This window comes from Perissodus microlepis, chromosome 23 (genome assembly GCF_051167445.1).
Source record: "Perissodus microlepis isolate ML-2025 ecotype Zambia chromosome 23, ASM5116744v1, whole genome shotgun sequence".
NCBI classification, from domain to species: Eukaryota; Metazoa; Chordata; class Actinopteri; order Cichliformes; family Cichlidae; genus Perissodus; species Perissodus microlepis.
In genome coordinates this window covers 42,759,038-42,771,857 of record NC_140482.1, presented here as the reverse complement: position 1 = coordinate 42,771,857, position 12,820 = coordinate 42,759,038, and the positions used below count along the sequence as shown (strand labels likewise).

At 41.8% G+C, this 12,820-nt stretch overlaps 1 protein-coding gene across 5 annotated transcripts in view; it reads right to left on the bottom strand.

Moving 5' to 3' along the window:
- Positions 1–12,820, bottom strand: part of pex5la (peroxisomal biogenesis factor 5-like a) — a 110,965-nt gene that overhangs the window by 63,694 nt on the left and 34,451 nt on the right. For 2 of the 5 annotated variants that reach the window (XM_084922009.1, XM_084922010.1), the window contains exon 2: positions 7,481–7,552. The exons of 2 other annotated variants lie outside the window; for them this stretch is intronic. In XM_084922009.1, coding sequence (XP_084778135.1) covers positions 7,481–7,552 — 72 coding nt within the window. The remainder of the gene's footprint in view (positions 1–7,480; positions 7,553–12,820) is intronic. One more of the 5 variants, XM_084922012.1, reaches the window with a different exon arrangement.

Below are 12,820 nucleotides of genomic sequence, written 5' to 3'. Positions count from 1 at the left end.
ATCAAAATCGTCGACGACTAATTTAATAGTCGACGTGTCGTTTGAAGCTTTGTAAGATCCCAAAAGACGCAGGAATCAGTAGTAGGATTTAAGAGTGTAATAACGGACTGAAACAGAAGATGGCAGCACTGCATGTACAAGGATGCCAGCTGCCGTTAAACCCCGAAGAAGAAGAAGCTGTGTCCCAGAATTCATAGCGCAGCCCAGCTCAGTTTCCAACAATGGCGGCAGCTAGTTAGTTTTAATATTACTCTTATTATTCTTTCTGGGTCGCAAAATAAACGTTTAACATATTTTCAGGCGGGAATGTAGCTGTGTAAACCTCAAATATCTGCTCAGTTTATCAAGACACCACATATTTTCAAAAGCGCTCCGCGTTTTCGGAGTCTGTTACCCACTAGCTCGATAGCTAGCCGGGGGCAAGGCTAACTAGAGCCGGTGAGAACACCAGATTCCCGGCAAAACGTTTTCAAACCCACCACCGTCTTTCACTACTCAGGTTAAACATACATAAGTGACTTAGATAACTTAAAAATGTTACTGTTTGGCTTTTTTTAGTATTTTATTTGTTCCTGAGTAAATCGGTTTGGCTGAGATTAAAGTTATAGATTTTACACAGCTGAATAAACGTCAAGCAGACAGCTGATTATCAGAAGTGTGAGATGCTCGAGAATTTACTCCGGTGTCCTGTTATATTTTAGATAGCAAGGAGTTTATTAAACTTCACCAAAACAATCTGCAAATTTCATTAAAATTCAATAAACTATCATCTTGTCTTTATTTTTAGTTAGCACATACCTTAAACACTTAAAGCTGTAAGCTAATGATAGTTATATAAGAGCAGATGCTGCTGGTGCAATAAGCTGTACGTTTTACGTCCAATGGATGATGATCTGATTAGTCGACTAATCGCAAAAATAATCGGTGACTAGTCGACTATCAAAATAATCGTTTGTGGCAGCCCTACTCTGAATGCTTCACTTAGCTGTAACGATCAAAGTGTGCACTTGTATCCAGGATCTTTAGCTACACTCAAACTTACCCTCCAAGCTTAAACTGTCCTAATACCACCTACAACCTCTCGCAGGAACACAACTGTTCGAAGCTCGTCCAATAATTGCTAAGGCTATATTACATAACAGTAAAAACAGATTATATAAGAGGTCAAATTGATTTTCCCAGCCTACTGTCGTCCTCTCCACCTTGACTCTATGGCAACAGCTGTCCTGCAGAAACCAACAGCGACTCGCCTTCACGTCATGTTTTGCCCACTGCCAGAAGACAGATAGTACTGTATGCTGTTAATCCTTTTAAGACACACAGATGTCACTGAATCACCACTTCACAGGAGACTACACATTTCATCTCAGGAAATGGCTTGTCTTCCTGCAATTAAATCTGCTGACCAGCAAGAGACAAACCTCTGTTCATCACGTTTGAGTTTCTGCATTTTGTCAGGCTGCCTGTTCAGACAGAGGAGAACACACTAGAAGCCTTTTAGCTAGATCTTATTAGGGCTTTTTCACAATTCCACTTTCCAGTAAAATGAATTAGGCTTTTCTCCCGCTAATTTCCTCAACTGATCATGTTGCAAAATGCGTGCGCCTGAGGGAGACGTTCCTTGAAAGCCTAATGCTCTTAATAGAGTCCCAAAAGCCACCTGCTCCCTCTCTCCAGACTTTCTCACTATAACATGTCTTGATAAGACGTTGCCAGCATTTACATGGCCAGAGACGAATCATACAGGCTTCGATGAAGCCTAAAAAATGTGTTGTTAGTTGTTTAGACCGAATGGCAGGAGATGCAGTTTTGAAATAGCTGAATCTTCTCTCTGTGCAGTGTTTACGTGAGCCAGCAGTAGACGGTCCACCAGGTTTGTGTTCACTTTGTACTGGCTTGCAGTCCTGGCTAACCTTCTGTGTTGTTCAATTTAATTTCTCGACAAAGTGGCAGATTTTCTGTTTTTCTGAATTATTACATGTACGTTACTGTTTTTAGTAATCCATTACTTCAGACAGGGTTCTGATTGCTCCCAAATTAGGAAGCAGTTTCTTCAGCCAATGGCAAAACAAGGAGTCTGTCATAGAAGTTTATTATAGATGATTTGGTTCCCACGGAGCCCTAATCTCAGTGTCATGGAGTCAGTGTGGGATTATATCAGGAGACACCGAGACTGTCTTTAAATATGAAGAATTAAAGATATTTAAACATATCTCAGCTTAATCAGATGTTTATTAAACAAAAATATTTCATATGGGGCTATTAAGGATTTATCTTTCGGTCTAAGACTTTGAAATTTCAGTAAATGCCACAACTATTACATGCTTTAATCAGCCCTCTGAAGTGATCACTGCTGTTCAAACCTGTCTCTAACTCCAAGCAATTAGAATATGTAGTTTTTAATTAACTCCGCCATGGCCGGTTCCAAGCCCGGATGAGAAAGGAGGAGGGTTGGGTGTCGGGCTAGCGACCCGTCCCTGTATAAAACCCTACCGCTACAGAAACGACAAATGAAAGCAGAAGTTTTGGACAACGTGGCTGGAATTCTACTTCAAACGGGATGACGGTGCTGGAAGAAACCAAAAATGTCATCCGGCGCCCGATGGAAGCATTATTCTCTGCCAAAACCATCACAAGAATTGGGACATGGAACGTTCGCACGTTATATCAGAGCGGACGGCTGGCTCAACTTTTGAAGGAGTTTGACGATTATCGGCTAGACATCCTTGGAATCAGTGAAATGAGGTGGATAGAGAGTGGCTGAATTATCACAGATTGGCAAGACGATCTTGTACTTGTGTCATGAAGATCAACATGAACATGGAGTGGGGTTCGTATTGAGCAAAGAAGCCGTGAGAGCACTCGTTGGTTGGAAACCTGTTAACGACCGCATCATCACAGCTCGTTTTGGATTTGGACACGCCAAGACGACCATTGTGCAAGTCTATGCACCAACGGACAATACGGAAGACGCTTTCAAGGACAATTTCTATGATCAGCTGCAAGACGTCTTTAATGACATCCTTCGGGATCTTAAGGTCGTAATTCGTTACGACCTTAAGATCCTCATCGGAGACTTTAATGCCCAGCTGGGCGGCGACCGATTGGGATTGGAGACAGTGGTTGGACCGCATGCATCTTCAACGCATCTCAGCGATAACGGCGAACGATTAGTATCCTTCTGCGAGCACAATGGGCTGTGCGTTGGAAATACATACTTCCAGCACCGAGAGATCCACAAGAAGACATGGCGGTCACCGGATGGGCGTACATTCAATGAAATTGATTTTATCTGCATCAGCCAAAAATGGAGGTCGGCTTTGCAAGACGCAAGGGCATGTCGAAAAGCGGATGTTGGATCTGACCACCACCTAGTCAGAGCGGAAGTCAAACTCAAACTTCGGAAACAAAGACAGCCCGCACCAAATGCACCGTTCGCAATCGAGAAGCTCAAGGACCCGACCGTTGTCAATGGCTTCACTTTAGAGCTGCAAAATCATTTCACCCTCCTTGGAGAAATGGAAGACGTCGAAGACCTCTGGACTGGCCTCAGGGACGCCACTGTGGAGTCCGCCCAAAACACCATCGGAAGACGCAGAGGAAAGAGAAGCGAACAGTGGATCCAAGGAAGAACATGGGAACTGATCGATGAGAGAAAAATTGCGAAGCTCAAAAGAGAGCAGGCCAAAACCGAACAAGCCAGAGAGGAAGGAACCCGACGCTACGCAGAATTAGATCGGCTAGTGAAGAAAAGCTGTCGGAAAGACAAGAAAGAATGGCTAGAATGAAAAGGTGCCGAAAATCAGGAAGCAGCGGATCGGAATGATTCCAAGACCCTATACCGCATCGTAAACGAGCTTACTGGATCGAGGACCAATGCAAACGTCCCAGTCAAGGACAAAAATGGGAAGCTCTCGATCGACCAAGAAGAGCAAAACAAACGATGGGCCGAACACTTCCAAGAGACCCTTAACCAGCCAGAGCCCACCAAGACGTACAATTTCAAGGCGGAGGATTCCCAAGATGAACTTGGGGTCAATACTGGCAGAATCACCATCGAGGAAGTGAAGCTCGCGATCAAGAGCCTTAAGAACAACAAAGCGGCCGGCCTAGGCGAAATACCAGCTTGCAACCCCTGGGCGTTAAAAGACCACGAGGACGTCCCCGCAACACCTGGTGAAGGTCATTCCATCAAGACCTAAAGACATCGAATATATCGTTGGAAGAAGCTGAAGCCCGAGCACAAGATTGAGCCTGGTGGTGTTCGTTTGCCGCCCAATATGCCACATAAAGCATGGGAGGATCTAAGTCTAAGTAAGTAAGTTTTTAATTGTTCATCTAAGTCGTGGCAATAAATGAAAAAAACAACTAACTGAAACACACAAAAACATTATTTACAAAAAAGGCAGTTTGTTTCTCCTTCTAAGGTTACATTTCAGAGGTTAGAACTCTATCATTTATAACATTTTTGAACATCTGTAATATTCTTACTGACAGGAGTCTGTTGAGTTTGTACTGATACAGTGGGGGGAATAATTATTTCATTAGTTTGCTCACGTAGTAGTGCAAAAACATTACATAAAAGTTATACTTAAATAGATTTTGGTTGATATTTTTTCACTACCACAACAATTACAGACTATTCATTTCTTGGAAGTGAGCAAAATTACAAATTTAGCCGAGGAATAAATAATAATTACCCCCACTTTATAGATACAGACAGTTTATGGCCACAATTGTATTTAAGTTGCTTTTTAAATACAAATCATCTCCCACGATCAGGAAAGAGAGAATATAAAAATAACAGTGTGTGATATACTCATATTGGACTTATTGGTTGTTTAGCTGTCTCCATCTACACTCAGATGTAACAATCTGCTAACAATGGCAGGTTTTATTTATTGAGATTTTGCAGTTCAGTGGAAATTATGTTTTTATTTTTGTTTGCCAGCTTTTTATGGCTGGATTATCTGTATTTGAAATGTTCCTGCTGGTATTAATGCCACATGCTGAGTTTAACATTTAAAAACTTTTGTTGAAAACGTCCTTTAACTACTGACAACGTTCTCTGTGGGCAGTTTGAGACTAAATCTTGTGAAACATGATATCCTCCCTAAGCAGTTTAAAATTACACAAGCCTGTGAGCATTAATTATTCCTTATGTAAGTCACTATCTCCTCATTTAAAACCCGATTACACTGTAGTGCGCTGCCAGGTGATGCATCTCATACAACAAAGATAAAGTGGCCTGCAGTAATGAGCAATATTATATTTTGAGTGAGACAATAGTTACTTTTATGTCTTACTTGGCATTCAGTGGACACATTTTACATTACTTTTACACAATGAAATTCATTTGTTTCACAAAAACTGTTTTAGGAATTAAAGTTTATCACATTAGATTTTTTTCCTTTTATCAATGTTGTGTATGTTTTACACTGTGAGCTCACAGGAGATGATTAAATGACACCATTATATCTCTGGTAGCTCACTGGGACCAGTTTGACTATATGTGAACACTGAGTTTTGTAAAACTTTATATCCAGCCATGTATTTTAAAATTTACCACAAGCTTGTATGTTCATTACATAAAAAAATATAGAATTTCCAGTTTCAGTTTCCTCTGCGTCTTCCGATCTTATTGATCAGAAGACGCAGAGGAAAGAGAAGCGAACAGTGGATCCAAGGAAGAACATGGGAACTGATCGATGAGAGAAAAATTGCGAAGCTCAAAAGAGAGCAGGCCAAAACCAAACAAGCCAGAGAGGAAGGAACCCGACGCTACGCAGAATTAGATCGGCTAGTGAAGAAAAGCTGTCGGAAAGACAAGAAAGAATGGCTAGAATGAAAAGGTGCCGAAACTCAGGAAGCAGCGGATCGGAATGATTCCAAGACCCTATACCGCATCGTAAACGAGCTTACTGGATCGAGGACCAATGCAAACGTCCCAGTCAAGGACAAAAATGGGAAGCTCTCGATCGCCCAAGAAGAGCAAAACAAACGATGGGCCGAACACTTCCAAGAGACCCTTAACCAGCCAGAGCCCACCAAGACGTACAATTTCAAAGCGGAGGATTCCCAAGATGAACTTGGGGTCAATACTTGTATGTTCATTACATAAAAAAATATAGAATTTCAAGTTGCAGTATTCTTATTGATAAATCCTGTATATTGAGGGTCCTGCAGTATCTTAGCTGTTCCTAGGACTGCGCTCTTCTGGACAAAGATCTCCGATGTTGTTCCTGGGATCTGCTGGAGCCACTCACCTAGCTTGGGAGTCACTGCACCTAGTGCTCCGATTACCACTGGAACCACTGTTACCTTCACCCTCCACATCTTCTCCAGCTCTTCTGTGAGCCCTTGGTACTTCTCCAGCTCCTCGTGTTCCTTTTTCCTGATGTTGCTGTCATTCGGCATCACTACATCTATCACTGTTTCTCAGTTAGCGTGGATGTTGGGTATCAAAGATCCCATAGGTCCCTCATCCCACTCATGTAACCTCTTCTGCTTGGGTTAATATAGTAGCATTCCAACAGTGACCTATTTTTCCTCTCTTGCCCAACGATGCCCTTCTCTCTGTTGGAGTAGCCCACTTCTCATCAGGGTGCCCTGGTTCCTCATCACCTGACGCAGACCTTTTTAATCCGGGCAAGTCTGAGCGAGTATGGCTTCATATAAGTATACATATATATATATATATATATATATATATATAATATAAATATGTCCCTCACCAAAATACATGACTACACAATTTGTGTATTTATTTTAGAAGTGACTTTTTTTTATATTTGCATAAACTCCAGGCCTTGAGGGCCGGTGTCCTGCAGGTTTTAGATCTCACCCTGGGTCAACACACCTGATTCAAATGATTAGTTCATTACCAGGCCTCTGGAGAACTTCAAGACATGTTGAGGAGGTCATTTAAATCAGTGGTGTTGGGTCAGGGACACATCTAAAACCTGCAGGACACCGGCCCTCGAGGCCTGGAGTTGGACACCTCTGGTCTATGGGGATTAAATAATTTTTTTAAACAGCATTAACGACCCTTCATTACTTCAATTTCCCGCTGTTTAGCGTTGGCTTAATTTGTCAGGTTGCTGCTTGGTATAAGAGGTTTATTGGTGTGGTGGTTTCAGTGTTGTTTTTTGAGGGAATTTGTTTTGAATTCTTATTTTAAAATAATTCTTTAATAAGGAAATACTAGAGAAAATCTATAAGGTTAAATGGCGACAAAGCAGCATATAAGAGCAGAGAAACATCTTTAGATAAAAAGTGCAAATAGTCACTTTTATCAACCATTGGTAGATGAAAGTTTCACTGAGATATCACAGATATATTCAGATATGGTGATAAATAAGGACATAACATCAATTCTTTACTTTATGGTCAGAAACGTGGACACAGCTTGTGTGCCATGTTAGCCACATGGTACAGTATGAAGTAGTTTCTGATGCATGTCTTTGCGCTGCTGGCTCACCTCTAGCGTCTCACCTCTTTCATGTTTTCCTCTTGGCTTCAGAGAGAAGCCGCAAACAATAGCTGGGTCCCTCTGTGGAAATGGAAAATTGATCACAGTCAGGGATGAGCTTATCCTCTGTGGGTTTGAGTGGAAAATGTTTGCTGCACTACTGAGTGCAGTGAGCTGATATATGGTGGCAAATAATAATAATAAGCAGTCCACTGGAGCATTGTGACTGACTCAAACAGAAGATGTAAATAAATAAGGCAGACTCTCCACATACAAATCTGTTCCTTCACAAAAGCTAAAGTTCAGATTTCAGAGCAGAGCTGCACTCAGACCTCTGCTGCTGAGAAGAAGCAGTGCTTTGTCCCTGACACAGAGAACAGACAAACATCTTAGCTGAATACGTTTGGACATGTGGTGGAATGGGCTAGGATTAACATTCATACATCCTAAATCTATCACATGAAGACATACAGCATGAAAAGTCTCAGGCCCTTCTGTATTTTTTATATTTGGTTTGGAAAAAAAAAGAGAAATAGTTATGAGAATTTATTGAAAGGTGAAAGCATTTCCAGTTCATTATTCCATCAGTTAACAATAATAACACCACTGACTGAAAAGCCCTAACTGTGACAGAGTGTGACGATCCTGGGTTATTTCACCCAGCGTTTGGAGCTTTCTTGTGTTTTCATGCCATTTTGTATCATGTTTAAGTCTCCTTGGTAGTCTTAAGTGTGTCCAACTCCTCAAAAGCTGCTGTCCTACAGCGTTTAGCTGCATCCCTACTCCAACACAGCTGAATGAGATGGTTGGATTACCTCGTCAGCATGCCATCAAGCTTGGCAAAGGCCTGGTAACAAGCCATTCATTAGAGTCAGGTGTGTCGGAACAAGAGTGCGTCTAAAAGCTGCAGCTCTCAGGGATAAATAAAGTCTGTCTGACTCTCACTCGAGGACTGGAGTTGGACACCCCTGTCTAGTGCCTTGGTTATTCCTGTTTAGATTTTGATTATTTCGTATTCCCCCCTTTGTGTCTTTGCCCTCGGTTGATTTTGTATCTTCAGGTTTACTTAAGTTTTCCTAGTGTCCAGCAGTAAAGCTGCTTTTTGACTTTAAGTTTCACCTCCGCGTACGAGCCTGCATCGGGTCCTTTCCTGCCTGCCTGCACGCAGACCTGACACAGAGTTTCGACCATGTTTTACAGATGGCTGGACAAACTCATGATTAAGCCTCTGTCTTGGCCTCCTCTGTACCGTAGAACGTTTTGGTATTTTTCATAGATATGTGAAAAACCTCCAGAAAGCCCAGAGTACTGCTGAAGACCAGTTTGTTCCACAGTACTGTACATGTAAAAAAATATTAGCCGTTACCTTTAAAAATACATTTTTCTCTTTGATGGAAAGGGAGAACGATGAGGTTCAATCAGAAATGCACCCCCTCCTTAAGATATTGATGTCAATAACTGACTTCCAGTAGTACTGTGGATAAGGCTTACACCTATAAATGTTACCATCACTTTTACTGCTGATATTTAAGCGTGACATTTCATGCCAGGTTTACTGGCCTTCATACTTGTTATGGGGATAGTTTCTTATAATGAATGGGGAACTTGGCAGCAAACATGCCACGGAAAGCTGCAACCTGATGTGCTTGAAAAATAATTTAGGTAATTTATTGTGCTTACAGCAGCTCATCCATCACTGTCACAAACTATTGGCTCGCACGGTCCAGCGCGAGTCTTTGCAGCAGCAGCACATTAAGACGAAGCATTCCTTTGTTGGCGGCTAATACAAATCATGTTCAAAATTACTTCCTGCAGCTGAAGGAAATTTATGTTCCAGTACAAAAAACTGCACTCTACACTAAGGCTTGTCTGCTGAGAATATTTAGTACCCACTCATGTTCCCTAGTAGTTTATAAAGACTTGAGAAATGTGACATTAAGTCAGTGTCGGGCTAATAAGAGCTCTAGACATGTCTAACTCTCAAAGCCTAAAACTAATTTAAAGGACACTGTTTAGTTTGTAAAGCAATGTTCTTTTGTGCTTGTGGGAAATTATCTTATTTAAATGCAATTATTCAAATGTGCACATGATTATAATCCTGAAACACAGCGTGGTGGATTCATTTCTCATGTCTAATCAGGTTTTTGATTCCTTGGTTACCTCATTTCCTCCATAACAACGCTGCAGTTCGAGCCACTGAACTAATTAGATGCGTCAATGGCTGCGGAAAAGTTGTTTTTTAATTGTTTTGTGTTGTAATGTTATCTAATGTACCATACTGTAGCATAGTGTCACAGTTCTATAATAACAAAGAAGTGGTTCTTATTCTGACAACTTTTTATAATTTAAAACATTTCAACACCTGGTAAAACTAAGCATTGTGTGTGTGAGTGATTCTTTTAAAGAGGCATATTTAATTTCCTCTACATGTTAGACATGAAAATGTACAGCGCAGTCCTTTGTGTGTGGTTAATGTGCAGCCTGTCAACTGATGTGGGGGCTTTGACACATGTTCCTGATACATTTGAAAATGACAGGACAAAAACTAAAATGTAATAAATGTTTAACTGCATGTGTCTTCCTGTCTTTATGCTGAGCTATGCTATAACTGGCTCCACTTCACCTGTACCAATCTTCATCCCTTCCTCAAAGTCAGATTACACCAATTCATAGATTCATTTATTAAAATAACAATAAAAGTAAATTCAGTCTGGTATCTTGTGAAGTAAATCAACTTATCCTGTTCAACCACACATGGCTTGGTTGGTGATCTAACTAATGCCTCGCCTGGTGATTTCACAGAAAAGTCTGTGTGGATTTAAGCTCTGGTGACGCTTTAAGTGTCTCAGTCAACAAAAGAAGTTTCAGTGATTCACTGAAAACATTTATGCGGCTGCATTCCTGCACCAGCCGCATTTACTACTGTCAGGTTTGTGCTGCAAATCAGACCCAAGAAAAACTGTTTGACTTTGCTTTAGTGTCACACACAAAGGACAGACTGTCTTGTAAGGTCAAAACATGAGAGACAGTCTTAAGAAAGTGTTAAAGACTGGAACACAAAAGCTGCCAGTGTTAGGGCTTTTTTTTACTGTTACATGTAGACGCATCCGCAAATCGCTACCTTATCGTGGTGGAGGGGTTTGTGTGTCCCAGGGATCCCAGGGGCTATGTTGTCCGGGGGCTTCTAGCCCCTGGTAGGGTCTCCCATGGCAAATTGGTCCTGGGTGAGGGACCAGACAAAGAGCGATTCAGAAGACCCCTATGAGAAGACCATCGAGGAACAGTTCACCCTGCCTGGGGTAGGATTAGCTGGCCCCGCCCTGGAGCCAAGGAAGGTGGCTGGGCCTTAGTCCATGGGGCCCGGCAGGGCACGGCCCGAAAAAGGGATATGGGCCCATCTTCCTGCAGACCGCCACCCACAGGAGGCACCGTAGGGTTCGGGTGCTTTGTGAGTCGAGCGATGCACAGGAGCAGAGGCCCTGGCGGACCGACCCCCGGCTACCAAGACATGTAGATGGTTAAAAGAATGACCCAAAAGTCTGTGGACACGATCTATTATATTCATATACATTACTAGTACAAACATCTACAGACATAAAGGATTCCAAGCTTGTTTACCATGTCTAAGGAGGAATGATGCAAGGAAGTATAAAAAGATTCTGTTTTTACAAACAATCTGATGTGGATAAGATAAAAAAGCAGGGTCCCACTGAAAGAAAAATGTCTTCATAGTGCTATTAGAGACCAAATCCTCAGAGGCTCAATTTACCAGAGCTCAAACATGAAACCCAAATTCAAAAAACAAGCTGCTGTGGAGTGATGCTAACATATTATTTATGACAAGCCATGTCTCCCAACTAATGGTGGATCCAATGATGTTTACTGTACTGCAGATGTAGTCCTCAATTTAACAGCAAAGAATTAATTAACTGCTGTTTCATTAACACTCTCTATAATAAGGTTAGATTTATGTACAGGAAAATCATCATTCCACAGTTTCCCTGTAAACCTGATTTCAGTGCAGCAGAACTGGATGTATTTCATTATGGGTGCCATGGCAGAGCTTTCACAAAAATGAAGTGACACTCTGGGAAAGGCAGAGGACGGTAATGCCTTATAATGGGGATAGATGGTGAAAAGCTGTCCCTGAGGGTTTACAGACGGCTGCTCCCCAGGACAACTGAGAAAACATGGCTTAAATGAAATGAGAGCAAAGGCAGCATGCTACTGAGTGTGCACCAGACTACTATGGCCCAATCACCCATGAATCCATCAATCAAATGCAGTCAGTGACAGGATGCACAGTACATCTGATCAGGGTTCTCAGGACTTCACTTTTGTCATCTTACAGCCTTATTCAACCAAAATGTTGCTTGAGATTTTCACAAATTTATGAAAAATAAAAAAACCTAAATACAGCACGCACAAATGCTCACAGTCTTTCTAAGCAATTACAAACTCAAGCCTTTTGAGTATGACGCGACAAGCTTGGCACACCTATTTTTGGGCAGTTTCTCCCATTTTTCTCTGCAGAGCCTCTCAAGCTCCATCAAGTCGGATGTGCACAGTCATTTTCTGATCTCTCCAGAAATATTCACTTGGGCTCAGGTCTGGGCTCTGGCTGCGCCACTCAGAGACATTCACAGAGTGGTCCCAAAGCCATCAAGGTTATCAGCAAGGATGTGTCTGTGCATCATTGTATACATCTTTCCCTCGACCCTGACTGTTGACCATAATATCCTATTAGAGCGATTAGAACATGCTGTAGGTATTACAGGTACTGTGCTGCAGTGGTTTGTATCATATCTATCTAATAGACTCCAGTTTGTGCATGTAAATGGAGAGTCCTCTTCACACACTGAGGTTAATGATGGAGTTCCACAGGGTTCAGTGCTAGGACCAATTCTGTTTACATTATACATGCTTCCCTTAGGCAGCATCATTAGAAGACATAGCATACATTTACACTGCTATGCAGATGACACCCAGCTCTATCTGTCCATGAAGCCAGATAACACACACCAATGAGTTAAACTGCAGGAATGTCTTAAAGACATAAAGACCTGGATGGCCGCTAACTTTCTGCTTCTTAATTCAGATCAAACTGAGGTTATTGTACTCGGCCCTGAAAATCTTAGAAATATGGTATCTAACCAGATTCTTACTCTGGATGGCATTACCTTGGCCTCCAGTAACACTGTGAGGAACCTTGGAGTCATTTTTGACCAGGACATGTCCTTCAACGCACATATTAAACAAATATGTAAGACTGCTTTCTTCCATTTGTGCAACATCTCTAAAGTTAGAAATATCCTGTCTCAGAGTGACGCTGAAAAACTAGTTCATGCA